This window comes from Babylonia areolata, chromosome 35 (assembly GCF_041734735.1).
Source record: "Babylonia areolata isolate BAREFJ2019XMU chromosome 35, ASM4173473v1, whole genome shotgun sequence".
Taxonomy (NCBI): Eukaryota; Metazoa; Mollusca; class Gastropoda; order Neogastropoda; family Buccinidae; genus Babylonia; species Babylonia areolata.
The window spans coordinates 11,761,545-11,781,175 of NC_134910.1; the positions used below are offsets into that span (position 1 = coordinate 11,761,545).

Below are 19,631 nucleotides of genomic sequence, written 5' to 3' on the forward strand. Positions count from 1 at the left end.
TGTGTGATGTGTAAGTATGTGACACAGACAGGCAAGTGCTATGTGTGTGTGATGTGTAAGTATGTGGCACAGACAAGTGCTATGTGTGTGTGATGTGTATGTGGCACAGACAGGCAAGTGCTCTGTGTGTGTGATGTGTAAGTATGTGACACAGACAGGCAAGTGCTATGTGTGTGTGATGTGTAAGTATGTGGCACAGACAGGCAAGTGCTATGTGTCCGTGTGATGTGTAAGTATATGACAGACAAGTAAGTGCTATGTGTGTGTTATGTGTATGTGGCACAGTGTTGTGTGTGTGTGTGTGTGTGTGTGTAATGCATAAGCATGTCACACAGACAGGCAAGTGCTATGTGTGTGTGATGTGTAAGTATGTGGCACAGACAAGTGCTATGTGTGTGTGATGTGTAAGTATGTGACACAGACAGGCAAGTGCTATGTGTCCGTGTGATGTGTAAGTATATGACAGACAAGTGCTATGTGTGTGTGTTATGTGTAAGTATGTGACACAGTGTGTGTGTTGTGTATGCGACAGACAGGCAAGTGCTATGTGTGTGTGTGTAATGCGTAAGTATGTCACACAGGCAAGTGGTATGTGTGTGTGCGATGTGTAAGTATATGACATTTATGAGTATATGTGTATATGAGATGTGTTTACTTAGTGATGTTTGTGTATATGTGCGAGACATTGATGTGCAAGCACTGTTTGGGTGTGTGTGTGTGTGTGTGTATGTGAGACACCGACAAATATGCATGTGCTAAGTACATGTGCAGGTGTATGTCTGTGTATGTGCGCATGTTTGTGTGTGACATAGTATACACATTCAGTGTGCATGTGTCACTTCATGTGCAAGACACATGTGAATCAGAGTGCTATGTAGTTTCAGTTTTGTAGGGGTGTTATTTAACATGTGAGATACGGAAGAGGTCTGTATGACACTGATATATATGCAGTTGCTCTGTGTGTGTGTGTGTGTGTGTGTGTGTGTGTAAAAGTCTAAAACACAGACATGTCACTGTTTTGTATACATGTATATGTGTGCGTGTATGACAGAGGTAGGTCAAAGCTCTGTGTGCATGTGTGTGTGTGAGAGAGAGAGAGAGAGAGAGAGATAAGATGTGCACAGTTTGTAAGCGGTTCTGATAGATGTTGTATCAATTATCTGTTTTTGTGAGGAGAAAGGAATGTAATGCACTGTGTGACACACACACACACACACACACACAGAGGGGTGTACTATATATGTGGACACAGGTGGTGTGTGTATCACTGTATGTAGTATAGTTTGGAGACTTTCGCTCTCTTGCCATCTCAGGAAACTTGACCCCTGTCATTCTGCTGTGAACATTTCTGTTCATGATCGGCCTTTGGGAAGCCACCTGTGTGACACTGCTGGCTACCCACCCACCTGATCCTATAGACAGTGTTTAAAAAGTTAAAGGTCCTGTGTCCTTTTACGGCTGTCGGAACAGAGAATTCAAGTTAAAGGTCCTGTGTCCTTTTACAGCTGTCGGGACAGAGAATTCAAGTTAAAGGTCCTGTGTCCTTTTACAGCTGTCGGGACAGAGAATTCAAGTTAAAGGTCCTGTGTCCTTTTACAGCTGTTGGGGCAGAGAATTCAAGTTGAAGATCCTGTGGCCTTTTACAGCTGTCGGGACAGAGAATTCATACCACAGCAACCTCCTGTTAACTCTTTCAATGCCATAGACGACTTTAGTTGACTAGACAGTGCACCCACTGCCACAGGCAACTCTTGCAAACATGGAGGGGTCATGTTAATAAGACCATTTTTCACATTGTAACAGAGCTTGACAGCTGTAGCCAGTTTTCCCGCCAATAGAACTTCTTCTTCTGCGTTCGTGGGCTGCAACTCCCACGTTCACTCTTACGTACACGAGTGGGCTTTTACGTGTATGACCGTTTTTACTCCGCCATGTAGGCAGCCATACTCCGTTTTTGGGAGTGTGCATGCTGGGTATGTTCTTGTTTCCATAACCCACCGAACGCTGACATGGATTACAGGATATTTAACGTGCGTATTTGATCTTCTGCTTGCGTATACACACGAAGGGGGTTCAGGCACTACCAGGTCTGCACATATGTTGACCTGGGAGATCGGAAAAATCTCCACCCTTTACCCACCAGGCGCCGTTACCGAGATTCGAACCCGCGACCCTCAAATTGAAAGTCCAACGCTTTAACCACTCGGCTATTGCGCCCGTCCCGCCAATAGAACAACGACTAACCTTTGCCCCCTGACCGAGTTTGAAGTGAACAAGTTCATTGTGTTGTTTAGACATGAACTGAAGCCTGTGACTGAAGAGTATTGTTTCTGGGAGAGTGTTGTTCCACACAGAAACCTGGTGGTGAAAGAGTTAAAGACCCTATCAAAGCTGGCTAATCGAAACCACGAGGCGTGGTATAATGAGTCAGGTATCGGGATATCTGATCCAGTAGTGCTCACCAGTGTTGGGGATTTTAAAGCCCTGTTTTCTTTCCCATGGTGCTGGGTCCTTGGGGGGGGAAAGGCTCTTTCCTCCCGTTCTCCTCACTCCACCCAGGTGTGAAAGGGTGCCGGACTCTGGGTGGGGAAGTGTGACGGGTGCAATAGCCGAATGGTTAAAGCGTTGGACTTTCAATCTGAGGGTCCTGGGTTCGAATCACGGTGACGGCGCCTGGTGGGTAAAGGGTGGAGATTTTTCCAATCTCCCAGGTCAAAATATGTGCAGACCTGCCAGTGCCTGAACCCCCTTCGTGTGTATACGCAAGCAGAAGATCAAATACGCACGTTAAAGATCTTGTAGTCCATGTCAGCATTCGGTGGGTTATGGAAACAAGAACATACCCAGCATGCACATCCCCGAAAATGGAGTATGGCTGCCTACATGGCGGGATAAAAACGGTCATACACATAAAAGCCCACTCACGTATATACGAGTGAACGTGGGAGTTGCAGCCCACGAACGCGGAAGAAGAAGAAGAAGGGTGGGGAAGTTTAAAATGGCTGAAGGAGAGGACTGGGCCCCCGCCTTTCTGTGTTGAGCCCTAGACGCAGTGGATAGGAGTTCACTGCCCTTGTGGCTGTGGGAGGCTTTGGGATCTTTGACCTTAACCCTTTTGAGCCCCAAGTTCCTGAGCAATTTTAACCCTTCTACCTGAGCTCCTGAGCCAAAATTTGCAAATAATTGGTATTTAATGTGTCACGGCAGATATAAAAAGAAAGTGCCCTGACCACCGCTTTACCGGTGGTAGAGAAAAATGACATAATGCCTAGCCACCGGTTGAGCTGTACGTAAACACTTGTCGTGTTTTGCTATTGGTTGACTTATATTGAAATCGATCTTTTTTATCCAAGCACATGCACAAAACACAGTGAAAAGGCGCAGCCATGTTGGTACTATGTTCGCTGACGTCAGAATATTACGTTTTTTTTTGATTGGCTCTTCAATATAAGTCAACCAATAGCAAAACACGACACAAGTGTATACGCATTGCTCAACCGGTGGCTACGCATTAGGTCATTTTTCTCTGCTACCGGTAAAGCGGTGGTCTGGGCTCAAAGGTTTAAACTTGAACAAAATGAATCATTTGATATTGTCACACTGTGCCATAATATGCAGCAAAGTCCATTCCTTATCAATGGAAGTGCCTATTGGTAAATACCCCCCAAGAAATATCCCTGCTCACATTTTTTTTTTTTCCATGGAAATCTTTTGATCATCAGTACAACGTTGTCTGATTCAAAATGTATGTTACATTAAAAGTTTACACAAAAGGGAAAAAAAAAGAAAAAGAAAATGATATCAAATGAAAGCAGAATATATCCTGGGTACGTTTCATGAGTTTGTCCAGAGCGTGTCCAGAGAATGAATTTCAGACTGAGCAAGTTTTGGAGGAAATGTTTCCCAAGGTGACTGACTTTAAAATTGTTCAAAGAAAGATCACATTCTGTTATGATTAGTTCAGAGTATTTTGATGATTATTTCAGAGTACTGGTATAGTATACATAGGCTAATTTCCAGGCATTTTATAATTCATTATCAATGTACAAATGATGATTAGTTTAGAGTATTCGGATGACTATTTCAGAGTATTGGTATACATAGGCCAATTCCCAGGCATTTTATAATGCACAAAAACTCTGCATTCACTGTGTAACTTTTAATGTATTTTTAAAATGCCTTGTTTGAAAAAAAAAAAAGAAGGGAATAATCTAGACTTTGGAGATGTGTAGAGAGAGATAGAAGTGGAGGAAAAGGAAGTAAAGAGACTCAAAATGTGAATGACTGAACACATTTTCATCTACTGAACACACACACTCCCCCTCCCCCCCCCCCCCCCCCCCTCACACTGGTGAAAAAAATCTCTGCTGTGCACAGAAACCCAGTTGCATTCACTCACAATAATTGCACCTGTCTTTGGTACACTCCGCACTGTGTTCAAATCAAAATACATGTATATTCCATGCAAACACACATGAGACAAATTTATACAGTGGCAGACACATTCAAGTGATTGTACAGTATTTGTACTTGCATTTGTATTTCTTTTTATCACAACAGATTTCTCTGTGTGAAATTCGGGCTGCTCTCCCCAGGGAGAGCGCGTCGCTACACTACAGTGCCACCCTTTTTTTTTTTTTGTATTTTTTCCTGCATGCAGTTTTATTTGTTTTTCCTATCGCAGTGGGTTTTTCTCCAGAATTTTGCCAGGAACAACCCTTTTGTTGCCGTGGGTTCTTTTACGTGCGCTAAGTGCATGCTGCACACGGGACCTCGGTTTATCGTCTCATCCGAATGACTAGCGTCCAGACCACCACTCAAGGTCTAGTGGAAGGGGAGAAAATATTGGCGGCTGAGCCGTGATTCGAACCAGCACGCTCTGATTCTCTCGCTTCCTAGGCGGACGCGTTACCTCCAGGCCATCACTCCACAGTATGTACTTATGGATAATGAAGAAGATTTTTTTTCATTGATGCAATAAATATTTTGTGTGTTTAGGACGTAACAAACTGGACATTTATCTTCTCTCTCATAATTATGCAGTCCATGTATTTATGGCATATGAATCTGAAATGAATTATCTCAGTGAAAGCATTCAAGCAAGCATGTCAAGCATTTGTGTCTACTCGTGAAAATGAATGTGTTTTTATTTTTGTGGGTGATGTGAAATTCCCATGGCTATTCACAGGGTGAAAGCACGTCACCACAGTACAAAAGCACCTCCCTTTTTTCCTACATGCAGTAAAGAAAGCACTAGCAGTGCATCTGTACTTAATGTGCCAGTCTGCTGGTGCACCTGTACCTAATGTACCAGTCCTCATTGGAAGAGAGAGAGAAAAAAAAAAAAAAAAAAAGACCCACATGGGCGGCCGACAGGAGAGACGGAAAAGAAAGGAAGAGAAAGAAAAACAGACAATGGGAACACTTCAGGCAAAGGATTACCAGGTGCAAATACTGCTGATAAAACGGACTGTGCCAAGCACTAGGAACTTTGAACACAAAGGTACAGAGAACACGGATACAATGCAATACAATTTGCGAGTCTGTGTCCATGTCAGAGAGAAAAACTATGAACATTAATTACTCCTGACAGTCATTTTATTTTTCCTGAATTTATTACAAAAAAGCATTCGCATTCTTGTCACACTATCTTTTAACACCATCTATTTTTACACAAACTCACGTAAAACAATCAAATTCACCATTTCCAGAACTGCAATAACAAAAACAGGATGATGATCAACAAAAAAAACCCCTTATGAAACCAAAGATTAAACGAGGACATGACAATGACCTGGAATGTTCTACACGTCAGGCAGTCGACAACAATGAACGACGACGACGACGACAAAATACAGCAGCTGTAATGAAAGACACCCTCTGAAACCATTCCTCAGAGCCAAAGAAAGGCAGACATAAAATGAGAAATGCTGTGATGGCAAGCTAACTCCTGTTCCATTCGTTGTGTGACCCAAATGGCATGTGCCCTTTGATCTATGTTTCGTGAATCTCTCCCTCTTCTTTGTGGGTCCGTCATCAGCACTCGGGCAATGACAACCATTCAGTTTTGATTGTTCAACACACACTTTCAACATGTCAGCTATGGCACACAACTTAGGGTGGCCTTGAGTTTTGATGAGTGCAAACAATACTTTGTGTGGATCACATTATTAATTTTAAAAGACTACTATAAATTAACTCAATAAAAGTAAAGGTGCAATCGATACAAAGACAACTTTAAAAAAACAGAAATGATCATAATAATCAAATATTCATTTGTTTATGAGGTAACTCTGAATCACAATTCCTATTTTGTAACTAGAAACAGTAAAAAATTAAAATTAAAAAAGCACTTCAACAGATTACAATTAATGAAACATGACAAGTGCAAATTTTCAACAAGACTGTTTTGTCCAGGTACAAAGATTTAAAAAAAAAAAGATTTTGATATGCTGATGGTCCTGTCCAACCCAAGAAAAATAAAATGATCACATTAGTTTGCTTATAAATCTTTGTACTATCATATTGCAACTCTTTGTATACAAGTTTTTAAAAAAGACAAAAATTGCAGGAAAGGTGTGCCCAATTTCCTGCTGTCAAACTTTGTGAGAAATTTGCAAATCCTACCTTTTATTCTGTTTTGCAAGAAATATACATACACACACACAAGAGCACATTTCTGTTGTCTGTCAATCAGCAGTTTCGAGAAAAAAATGGTCTGAGATGCAGTTCTATTTTTCTTTGTTAGGTAAATCAGATCAAAGCTGGAAACAGAATGATGTCACACACTGACATACACACTTCAATAAACACAAACCCAAAAACTGGAGGAGACCAAAAAAATATACATATAAAATAAAAATAAAAAAATCGCCCACATCACTATTAGTGAAAATGCTGCCTAAGAAGGTGGAAGCGTTACTAAGCTGTGCTAAACAATGGCTCCTGTCCACACTGTATACAGATTTAAAAGGTCCATACCAGAAGGAAAAAAAATGTCTTCAGAAGGTAACCTGAATCACACCTATTGCTTTGTAACGACCCACTCCTGACGACAAGTAGAAAATGCATCAAATGACTCGTGCAGCCCACCCTCCCAACAACAACAAAAACCCTAAACCTAACAACCAAATCTTTCTCATCACAACCAAATCCAGAACCCCCCCCAAAAAAATAATGTCGGGTTAAGTCCAGTGATAAGAAACTCCAGGGAGACCTGGACAGTACAAGGTCTTCAGAGATTTTAAAATGATCTTTTCTTTTTATGTCTTATTAAAAATTTTATTTTTTTTAAAACCATAAAAATCTCTGAAATGATCAGTTAATACTTCAGTTCAGCAATTATTTCATTTCACTTTGTTGACCTGTTAATCTGCTTACACACGCACACACACACACACACACAAAGCCAAAAAATTCATGGACAATGAAAAATCAAATTAATATATGGAGATACTATAAGCGCAGTGTAAAACTTTTTGCGTGATAAAAATATTCAAATATATGCATGTTGATTTATTGCATGGGAGGACCTCCCTGGAATATTAATTTTTTTTTTATTATTCACAAGCAAACATTCCCCACCTCCTTCCCCCTTCACACAAACACTTCTAACATTTTTACCAATACCCTGTTGGTCTCACTTGTGTACAAGCATACAGCACACATAACATTTAACAAGAAACAAAACAAGACAAATCTTCAGCAGCCTCTGTAAACCAACAGTGAAAGAAAATGAAAAATCAACAAAACAATCTTAATAATCAAAACATATCTCTCACTCATCCTGAACCAAATGCATCTTCAACTGCTGACCTAAAACTGAAAGATTTGAAAGAAAATGACATTCAACAAAATAATCTCAATGATAAAAAAATATCTATCACTCTTCCTAAATCAGATGTATTCTTCAACAGCCGACCTCAAAATGAGAGATACTCAAAAGTCGTGGCAATTCTGAAGACAGTGTGTTAAATGCTGGAACATTCTCATTGTGCTGTCATGAACACCATTTACTCCATAAAATGTCAAAAGTAACGAAGCCACTGTATTCCATGCAAGCGTTTAACTCTCTCCATACGAACGGCGAAAGAGACGATGTTAACAGCGTTTCACCCCAATTACCACCATCAAAATATTGCAAGCGGAAGGCTCTTGTACTGAAGAGATGAATGTTGACAAAGAATACCACAATTCTGACGACGGAAACTAAAGGTTGGGTCATTCAGACACCCACTGGACATCCGAGGGGTCTGTGTAGAGGAGAAGAGAGGACTGGCCGTACTGTGAGTTAACCAAAACAGAAAATGACACCATTCTGGAGCCACAGTCAATAATCAGAAAGACCTTGTAAACTGCAGAACATGATAAAGTCTGTAGCTGTAGCCAGAGACCGCAGTGAGGGAGGGGTAAAAGCAGTGACAGATTCCAGGCCTCTGATCTTCATCCCCATTCAATGGGCTGCAAACTCCTATCATTGTTCTACAGGTGGGATTTTAGTTTCACACAAATGACTGCCAAATACCATATTCAGAGTCAGCACATTACATAACCTGCTGTTGGATACTAACAAATGATCACTGAGACGATTTTGCACAAATGACATTTTAACCAAGCTGTTTAAGCAGCCATATACTCCTATCATTGTTCTACAGGTGGGATTTTAGTTTCACACAAATGACTGCCAAATACCATATTCAGAGTCAGAACATTACATAACCTGCTGTTGGATACTAACAAATGATCACTGAGAAGATTTTGCACAAAGGACATTTTAACCAAGCTGTTTAAGCAGCCATACACCATATTCAGAGCTGGCACATCACATAATCTACTGTATACTGACAGCTGGTAACTAGATCTTTAATGGAGTGGAGTGACCTTTTGGACACGTAGACACACAATGTGGAATGACATAGGACATGTATATCCAATCCCTTGTCAGGTTTGGATTCAGCATTCTGTCATGAGAGGGAAGGTCTGGCTTGGATATCCTACTAACGCCTGGTTTTGCTGGTTTTTGACTGAATCATTTATTGCTGTTTCCCTTGCATAAGATAAAGCTGTGTGTGTGAAACGTGTATATATATATATATACATTCTTTCTGTGGGTGTATCAAAAACTGTAAAGTTTGATTATACAGGGTAAACTGCTTATAAAACATGGGGGGAAAAAACATACATGACATATATCGAGTTACAACTTACATGACACAGCTGCAATTATTATTATCAAAACAAACCAAGCAAAATGATCCAAACAGAATAATACTAATACAAATAGTTACAGGAAACCAAACTTCAAAATAATCAAAACTCGGGTATGGGATTACCCTGAACATGACGAAGATGAAACTGAAATAACACAAACGAGCTATCACCAAACAAACAAAACCCCCAAAAAACTGAAAAAGTTACATTTTTAACACAAACAAAGGAATCATTTGACTCTGCATCGCTAAAAAGACCGTCAGATTTTCTTTCCACTGTTGTTATCACTGCTCTTTTGTTCCTTCATCTCTTCTCCTTGGTGCAAAAAGCGGTGGTGCAAGAATTATCATGACAGCAGTTGGTACTGTAATTATTGCCAAAATCAAGAGAGCAAAAGAAATTGATGATGCACCAGTTCAAACACACACACTCTCTCTCTCTCTCTTTCACTGCTCCTTTTAATCTTCATACATATATATAAAAAACCCACAAAATGTAAAAAATACCAAAAAAAAGTACAAGCAACAACAAGAATCTGTCGCTCCATACCTTCAACATGTTTTCTGTACGCTTTAAACCTGGGCATCTTGTCCAGCAGTTTGTCCAGTGTAGCAATGTTTCCATTCAACCACAAACAGCACTCCATTGACACTTTGTCTCAAGCAGGACACACAGCCAGCCCCCCCGCATGGCCCCCCCTCCCCCCACACCACCAATCACACCCACCTACTAAACATTTTGGGTTTTTTTTCCCCTTAGAATATAAATTTTTATATATGTTCATGTAGAATTTGAACTATTTTACTGCCACATAGTCTGTCTAACCAAACAGGCATAACGTATCTACTGTTCATCACAACCTGATTTCTTTTGTATTATATATATATAAAAAAAATTTTTTTTTTTAAATCATCCTGTACAGTAAAGCACATTACCTCCACATACATACTCTTATATAATATATAATAAGTCTTATGTTATCTTATTATGCCCAAGCACTCGCAATGAACTCTAAAAAAAGTGTTTTTCTCTTTCTCAATGCTACACGTAAATACACACACACATGCACACACGAATCCTTTTTTCTTGTTTCATAGCTGTGTCTGTAGTGTCCATTAAATCACTGGGATTTTCTTCTTTAACCTTGAACATAAACTCTGGTTTATCAACTACCTCCTCTTCTGAACTTCCTCCTCTTTCTCATCCACACTATAACAACTGAGAAAGCTTTGGAGACTTTGCGTCCACTCCTCCACACTTATCTTGTGCACTCACACTCTCACACAGACACGCGCACAGTGGAAGTATGTGAATCGTTATTCCCCTGCATTCACACACACTCACACAGACAAACATACACTGGAAGTATGTGAATCATTATTCCACTGCACACACACACACACACACACACACACAGAGGCAGATGCAGAGACTGAACTTATAAAGTTGGGGAGGGAAACAGCATGCATCGCTACTTCTGCTGCTGCACCTGCTGCTGATGTCTGTGAAGTTGCTGCAACTGCCGCTGCTCAAACTGCTCCTGCAGCTTTTGCTGGGCCAACAGAATCCTCTCTGCTGACTGCTTGCTGTACTGGAACAGCTCGTAGTCTGTGAACGTCGGCACGTTTGGCATCACACCCACCGACTCTGGCGCTGCCACGGCAGGAGCGGTGGAGGAAGAGGAGGTAGTGGTGGGGGTGGAGGAGGAGGGCGTGGAGGGATTGTTTTTGACGAGGAGAAGCTCGTCGGTGGTGTGGCAGGCCATGTGACGCACCAGACGGTTGTGCACGCGGAAGCCCTTCCCGCACTCCTCGCAGATGAAGCGCTTCTCGCCCGTGTGCGTGGTGCGGTGGAGCTTGAGGCTGGATGCCGTCAGGAAGCCCGTGCCGCATTCGTCGCACAGGAAGGACTTGACGCCCGTGTGAATGCGCTCATGGCGCTTCAGCTGGCTGCTCTTCTTGAAGGGTCTCTGGCACTCCTTGCAGACAAAGGGCCGCTCCCCTGAATGGATCTGTGACAAGGACCAAGGGTCTGATCATCTATTTTGTGCTTGTAACTGTTTGACGGTCAGTTGCGTCCCACTAAGACCATCAGAACAGCAGGGAGGAGGCAACTGCTGTCCCCCCTATCTTGGCTAGGATCTGATTCTTGTGGATAGCGTCTTGCCTAAGTACCCCACTCTCTCAGTCAGGAGGGCTTTATAACACTAACAGTCCACAATGGGATGGTCCCCAAAGAACACTGGCTGCAGCACGCAGCACTAAGAACCAGTGCAATCTTGCTTCCTAGTTCGTGTCCCAGTCCTCCACAAGACTAAGCTGTAAATGAACTGCAGTGGGAAAACCATTGATCACATGGCTCTCACTTTGCTGTTTGGCCCATGTGTAAGCTTTAGTCAATCTGTGATGAACACTGAGAGTAAGTATATATATATATATATATATATATATATATATATATATATATATATATATATATATATATATATATATATATATATTTACACCAGTATATCCATGGATAACCCTTCCATGCATAAATGAGGTATCAACGAACTGACAAATAGGTAAACATGCACACACAGACAAGGAAACACACACACACACACACACACACACACACACAAAGAGGATTCCTGTCAGTCCCTTAACTCACTCTGGATGAACAGTTTTCCCCCTTGCTTACCCTTACAGATGACCCATGTGTTTGGGTTTGGAAAAAAAAAAAAAATCACAAAAAATACAAAAGTAACTGAATGAAACTCCCTGTACTTGACCCACTGACCCCTCTCCTCACGTCGTGTGTATGCCCACCCCTGTCCTTCTCTTCACAGCCCTCAGAAGCTGAGTCACTCTCGGTACCTTCTTGCTGGTAGCTTTCTTCACTGCAGATACTTTATTGAACGTCTTCATCATTCAACAAAGCAACTAAAATCAACAGCTGTAGGATATAATCATACTTGTACAAATATCAGGACTGGACTTTGTGTAAAATTTTCTTCTTGACCTGTTTATCTGTAACTGTCATGTGTAGTGACATGCTCCAAATAAAATACCGTTCACACAAAGACCATCAACCGCCTTACCTGTAAGTGCAGGCTGAACTTTTGGAAACTGGGAATGGTAATGGAATTCAAAAATTTGGGGGCAAAAGAACAATGGGAACTAAACCTCAACAGCCTGCCTCACCTGTAAGTGCAGGTTGAACTTCTTCTGCTGAATGAAGGTCTGGTCACAGTGGGGGCAGCGGTACTTGTCCGAGTCGTTGTGGAGAACCATGTGCTTCTTGAGATCGGCGTTCCACTTGAAGTCGGCCCCGCACTCCTTGCACACGTAGGGCCGCTCCCCGGTGTGGATCCTCATGTGCACGCGCAGGCGGTTGGCCCGGGGGAAGGTGGCCCCGCAGTCCTTGCACACGTGGGGCTTGTAGCCCGTGTGGGTGCGCTTGTGGATGAGGAGGGTGGAGTGCTGGGTGTAGGAGGCCCCGCAGGTGTCGCACACGTAGGGCCGCTCGTCCCCGTGCGTGCGGCTGTGGTCGCGGAGGTCACGGGCCTTGCGGAAGGCCGCTCCGCAGTCAGGGCAGTGGTGCCGGCGCTCGGGGTCGTGGACCAGCGTGTGCAGCCGCAGCTTGGAGAGCTGGGCGAAGGCTGCGCCGCAGTCCTTGCACACGTGGCGCTTCACGTCCCCCATCCCGTTCCTCCGGTACTGGGGCTCCCCCCCAGCCCCTCCCCCCGCCACATTCCCCTCCTCCCCCTCTTTGAGGGGCGGGGGGCGGTGCCCGACACAGCCTGTCAGGTGCTCCTTCAGCTGTTCCGCGTCGGCAAAGTCGTCCCCGCAGCGAATGCAGATGCAGCTGCGGAAAGCGACGTGCTTGGCCTTGTGCATCTTGAGGGCGAAGAAGGAGTTGAAGACAGCGTTGCACACTTTGCAGGCGAACAGCACCAGGCACCGGTCCTCGTCTGCCTCTTTCGTCGGGGTCGACTGGGTCAAGGTCGTTTCTGCGGTGAAGTCCGTGGCAGAGTGCGACGCGTCATCCACCCCCACGCTGCCCGTGGGGCCGCCACTGGTGAAGGGCATCTGAAACCGGTCACTGTGTTGCTCAAGTACTACACCATGTACTGATGTAGGTATGATCCCTGCCTGTACTGCCCATTTACTACACCATATACAGGTATGAAAACTGTATCCCTGTGTTGCTCAATTACTACACCATGTAGGTATGATCCCTGCCTGTACCGCTCATTTACTACACCATATACAGGTATGATAACTGTATCCCTGTGTTGCTCAATTACTACACCATGTAGGTATGATCCCTGCCTGTACTGCCCATTTACTACACCATATACAGGTTTGATCCCTGTGTCGCTCAATTACTACACCATGTAGGTATGATCCCTGTATTGCTTGATTACTATACTATGCAGTAATGATTTTGCTCAATTACTACACCATATAGTTATGGTCCCTGTGTTGCTCAATACTACACCATGTCAAAATGATCTTGCTCTCAATTACTGCACCATGTACAAATGATCCCTGTTTGTATTGCATGATCCCTGTTTGTATTGCTCAATTACTACACCAAATAGATATGATCCATGTCTGTACTGCTCGGTTACTACATCATGTAGATATGAACTGGTCAACTGAAAATTTAAAAAAAAGTCAAGGATGTAAATTTAGTGAATAACAAAGGCCTCCAACACTTACTTTACCCAAGCTTCACTGCCCTCAACTTAAGATGAGAATCAAACTAAACTAAACTGAAAGCTGTTCATTCAATGTTGAACATTGCTCAATGCAACAGTAAGAGTTGCAGTCCATGAACACACAAGTCAACAAGACAGCTGCAGTCCAGGAACACACAAGTCAACAAGAGAGCTGCAGTCTATGAACACACAAGTCAACAAGAGAGTTGCAGTCCAGGAACACACAAGTCAACAAGACAGCTGCAGTCCATGAACACTCAAGTCAACAAGACAGCTGCAGTCCATGAACACACAAGTCAACAAGACAGCTGCAGTCCATGAACACACAAGTCAACAAGACAGCTGCAGTCCATGAACACACAAGTCAACAACAGAGTTGTAGTCCATGAACACAGAAGTCAACAAGACAGCTGCAGTCCAGGAACACACAAGTCAACAAGACAGCTGCAGTCCATGAACACACAAGTCAACAAGAGAGTTGTAGTCCATGAACACAGAAGTCAACAAGACAGCTGCAGTCCAGGAACACACAAGTCAACAAGACAGCTGCAGTCCATGAACACACAAGTCAACAAGACAGCTGCAGTCCATGAACACACAAGTCAACAAGACAGCTGCAGTCCATGAACACACAAGTCAACAAGACAGCTGCAGTCCATGAACACACAAGTCAACAAGACAGTTGCAGTCCATGAACACTGAAGTCAACAAGAGAGTTGCAGTCCATGAACACACAAGTCAACAAGACAGCTGCAGTCCATGAACACACAAGTCAACAAGACAGCTGCAGTCCATGAACACACAAGTCAACAAGACAGCTGCAGTCCATGAACACACAAGTCAACAAGACAGCTGCAGTCCATGAACACACAAGTCAACAAGAGAGTTGTAGTCCATGAACACAGAAGTCAACAAGACAGCTGCAGTCCATGAACACACAAGTCAACCAGAGAGTTGCAGTCCATGAACACACAAGTCAACCAGAGAGTTGCAGTCCATGAACACACAAGTCAACAAGACAGTTGCAGTCCATGAACACACAAGTCAACAAGACAGCTGCAGTCCAGGAACACACAAGTCAACAAGACAGCTGCAGTCCAGGAACACACAAGTCAACAAGACAATTGCAGTCCAGGAACACACTTCTTCTTCTGCGTTCGTGGGCTGCAACTCCCACGTTCACTCGTATGCACATGAGTGGGCTTTTACGTGTATGACCGTTTTTACCCCGCCATGTAGGCAGCCATACTCCGTTTACGGGGGTGACAACACACAAGACAACGAAGAAGAATAAGCAGCAGCACACTCACCAGGCTGCTGGCAGCAGACGAAGAATGCACACTGACAGGCAAGCTCATCACTTCAGCGCCACTGCCCCTGGTATCATCCGCCCCGGTTCTGGTGTTTGACTCCTTCTCAGGTTCCGTGCCAGTCTGTTCCACCCTGGGGCCTTGTGGCAAAGCTGGCCCTGGTCCATCCTCCTCCTCCTCCTCCACCACTTCCGTCTTTATTTCCCGTTTCAGGTCCAGAACGGACGTGGGCCCAGGGTCAGAGACAGGGTAAGGGGACGCTATCTCCATGAAGATTTCTGGCTCCCTCGACTTCTCTTTTGGTGGGTGGGGTTCTCCGTCTTCATCCGTTAATTCAATCTCTGTGTCTCCTTCATAGTCTTCTTCCTCTTCATAGTCTTCTTCATCGTCATCAAAGTCCAGCACATCCTTTTCTTCTTCTAAGCCATCATCATCAATCTCTTCTTCTTGATCTACCCTCACTTTACCTTCTGTCTCGTTCTGTTCTTCTTCACCTGCTTCTTCTTTTTCTTCCTTTAGTCTAGCTTTTCTCATCCTCTTCTTCATCTTTCCCTTGTAAGGTTTCTGCTTCGGGCTCTCACTGTCATCATCACGCACTTCTCCTTTCCGTTTCTTCAGACTAGCCCGCACGCTGATGATGTCCGGCTTCTTCTCGCTGGCCTCCTCCTCCCGGTGGACCTTGCGGTGGTTGGTCAGGTGGCGGGGGATGCTGAAGCGTGCCCCGCACTCCTCGCACACCACGGCCCGGTCAGACTCATCGTTGTGGACGCGCATGTGGCGCCGGAGTTTGTCCGCTTCCAAGAAGGAGGCGCCGCACTCTGTGCACCTGGGAAACGTCAACAACAGCTGTTGGGAGATCGCGGGGGAATGTCTACAACAGCTGTTAGGAGATCATGAGGAATGTCAACAACAGCTGTTGGGAGATTGTAGGGAACATCAACAACAGCTGTTGGGAGATTGTGGGGAATGTCAACAACAACTGTTGGGAGATTGTGAGGAATGTCAACAACAGCTGTTGGGAGATTGTGGGGAACATGAACAACAGCTGTTGGAATCTTGGGAACATCAACAGCAGCTGTTGGAAGATTCTGGGAAACATGAAAGATTCTTGGGAACATCAACAACAGCTGTTGGAAGATTCTGGGAAACATGAAAGATTCTTGGGAACATCAACAACAGCTGTTGGAAGATTCTGGGAAACATGGAAGATTCTTGGGAACATCAACAACAGCTGGTGGAAGATTCTGGGAAACATGAAAGATTCTTGGGAACATCAACAACAGCTGTTGGAAGATTCTGGGAAACATGGAAGATTCTTGGGAACATCAACAACAGCTGGTGGAAGATTCTGGGAAACATGAAAGATTCTTGGGAACATCAACAACAGCTGTTGGAAGATTCTGGGGAACGTCAACATCACCTGTTGGGTGATTGTCAACTCAGCCTTCTTTAACTCCTTCACTGACATAGGACACTTTGGTCAACTACACAGTTCACACTGATGGGCACAATAGCACAATGGTTCAAGCATTGGACTTTAATCTGAGGTTCCCTGGTTCGAATCTCGGTAACGATGCCTGGTGGGTAAAAGGTGGGGATTTTTAAAATCTCCCAGGTCAACATATGTGCACACCTGCAAGTGCGTGTATGCCCTTCGTGTGTATACACACCCACAAGATCAAAATACGCACGTTAAAAATCCTGTAATCCATGTCAGCATTCAGTGGGTTATGAAAACAAGAAAATACCCAGAATGTACACCCCTGCCGACAGAGTATGGTTGCCTCCATGGCGAAGAATAAACAAAATGGTCAAAAACATAGAATGTTACATGTCTGAATGTGCATACATGCGGGGCTTAAAACTGACTGAATGACACAGAAAACAAATGATGAGCGCCCAACGGCAGCCGTCAGCTGGCTCTACCCAGGTAGGCAGCCTGTTGTGAAAATGACCCAGTGTTTGTAAAGCGCCTAGAGCTTGGTCTTCGACCAAGGATAGGCGCTACACAAGTGTCCATTTCATCTGTTCATCATTCATTCACTCTGGTGGTGTTCAATGGAATACTCTGTACACCAAAATCAAACAAACAAACAAAAAAGCACAAAAAAAAATAGAAACCCTCAAAAACGAGTAAAAACCAATACAAGATTTCACAAACCAGATACCCCCAGCTCTCTCTTTCTTACCTGTGCGGTTTTTCACCTGCGTGGCGCTGCATGTGGGCCCGCAGGTGGTAGATCTGGGTGAAGGTGGCCGAGCAGAAGGTGCAGGGGAAGGGTCGCTCCCCGGAGTGCAACAGAATGTGACGCTTCAGCTTGCAGGGGCGGTTAAAGCTCGCCCCGCACTCGTCACACTTGTTGCGCTTCTCGTCATCCACCGCCTCCTCCCCGTTCGCCTCCGCTATGTGTTTCGCCTGACACGAAAATAACGGAAGAATAATTCCCACCCACCCGTCCAACGAAAATAACGGAAGAATAATCCCCCACCCCACCCCTGAAAATAATGAAAGAATAATTCCACACCCACCACCCCACCCCCAACGAAAATAATGTAAGTATAATTCTGCACCCCCACCCCCTTCCACTTAAATTTAATTTTTATCTTACATAATTAGCGTGACCCACGATGACTATGGTGAAATGAGAAGTACTTGCGAAGTTGAGGACTATATTCTGCCTAAAGATCTAAGGTAGAACCTGGCCTGATAATCAAAGTGGGGTTAAGGTTTGACTTCAGTATGACAAATTTTGTCTTGCCTGATTGAGTGCTAAAGAACATTCCAAACAACTCCTAAGATTATGTACTTTCGTTTTTTGTCTGATCAAAATGAACTGTATCATACCTTGAGAATCCTTGATCAAATTCTAGTCCAGTGAGTTATCAACTGAACAAAAAGCATTTAACCGCAGTTTAAGATTAAAGGCATATTGCACAAAAGACTTCAAAATCTACAACATACAAGCTTCATCAGTCATTAATCTCATTCATGTTCTCGTGTTTTAAAACTTTATACTGTTCTAACGTTGTTCACAAATACTTCACAGTCCAAACACAGTCTTCACATTCTTCAAGCCAAGCATTTCAATGCATGATAATCTGCACTGCACACTTCACTGTTAAAAGTGTTATTTTACACATTTCACCAGTGTTCTATCGCATTCCATGTGTCATCAAAATGTAATCCTTCTTTCACATTACCTACCCAACTTACTGAAAATTTTCATATAATATATATATATATATATATATATATATATACACATATATATATTCCCTTTCACTAAAGGTTACTTGTACACACTTGGAACATTATGAACAAAAAAGAAATCAAATGTATTTCATTTACAATAAGCAGCCATGGAAAGAACCAGCATTAGGAAACCGTTAAATTTCAAAAAACGTTCAAACAACTGAACCCTGAAATTTTGGACACAATCTTCCTTGTTCACAGACATTTCAATACACGATATGAATGCTTTCAACAGCTAGTTTCAGTTTCAGTTTCAATTTCTCAAGGAGGCGTCACTGCGTTCGGACAAATCCATACACGCTACACCACATCTGTTGAGAAGATGCCTGACCAGCAGCATAACCCAACGCGCTTAGTCAGGCCTTGAGTGCATGCTTACATATTTGTGTACCTATGAAAGTGGAGTTCATTTTACGTAATTTCGCCAGAGGACAACACTCTCGTTGCCATGGGTTCTTTTTCAGTGCGCCAAGTGCGTGCTGCACACGGGACCTTGGTTTATCGTCTCATCCGAAAGACTAGACGCTCAGTTCGATTTTCCAGTCAAACTTGGGAGAAAGGGCGAGAGCGGGATTCGAACCCACACCCTCACGGACTCTCTGTATTGGCAGCTGAGCGTCTTAACCATTCTGCCACCTTCCTCCCACCTTCAACAGCTAAAAGATGAAATGTACAATAATCAGTCGTGTGCGATTTTGACCACCGGAGCAGCAGGGGAGGCAAACAGCTGTCCTGACCAACTATCTGTTGGGTGGAATGGTGTGTGTGTGTGTGTGTGTGTGTGTGTGTGTGTGTGTGTTGTTTTTTGTTTTGTTTCTTTCTTTCTTTCTTTTTGGGGTTGTTTTTGTTTTTGGTGGTGGTGTTTTTTTTTGGATAATATATTGAAATGATCTATTTACTTGAATTGAAGTACCTATTCTCACAATATAATAGTATGTACATCGTCATGTGTTTCTTCACCTTTTTATGTTCCATCTATTATGTGCTCTTTCTTATCCTATTTATATATTTAAGTACTTATGCTAAATATATATGTGTAATCAAAACTGACATTCTTTTTAAGTTAAAAAAACAACAAAACAACCTATCTGTGGGGTTAAGAAACTCATTACAGTGGAGCGTGCCTTTCCCACGTGTGGAAAACTAC

At 43.3% G+C, this 19,631-nt stretch overlaps 1 protein-coding gene across 1 annotated transcript in view; it reads right to left on the reverse strand.

Moving 5' to 3' along the window:
- Nucleotides 1-5,537: 5,537 nt before the first annotated feature.
- Nucleotides 5,538-19,631, reverse strand: part of LOC143277882 (uncharacterized) — a 28,934-nt gene continuing 14,840 nt past the window's right edge. Inside the window, exons 8-11 of the mRNA XM_076582832.1 lie at nucleotides 17,421-17,647; nucleotides 15,232-16,057; nucleotides 12,399-13,286; nucleotides 5,538-11,221 (exon numbers count right to left, since the gene is read on the reverse strand). Of these exons, the coding sequence (XP_076438947.1) occupies nucleotides 10,682-11,221; nucleotides 12,399-13,286; nucleotides 15,232-16,057; nucleotides 17,421-17,647 (2,481 nt within the window). The 3' untranslated portion in view covers nucleotides 5,538-10,681. The remainder of the gene's footprint in view (nucleotides 11,222-12,398; nucleotides 13,287-15,231; nucleotides 16,058-17,420; nucleotides 17,648-19,631) is intronic.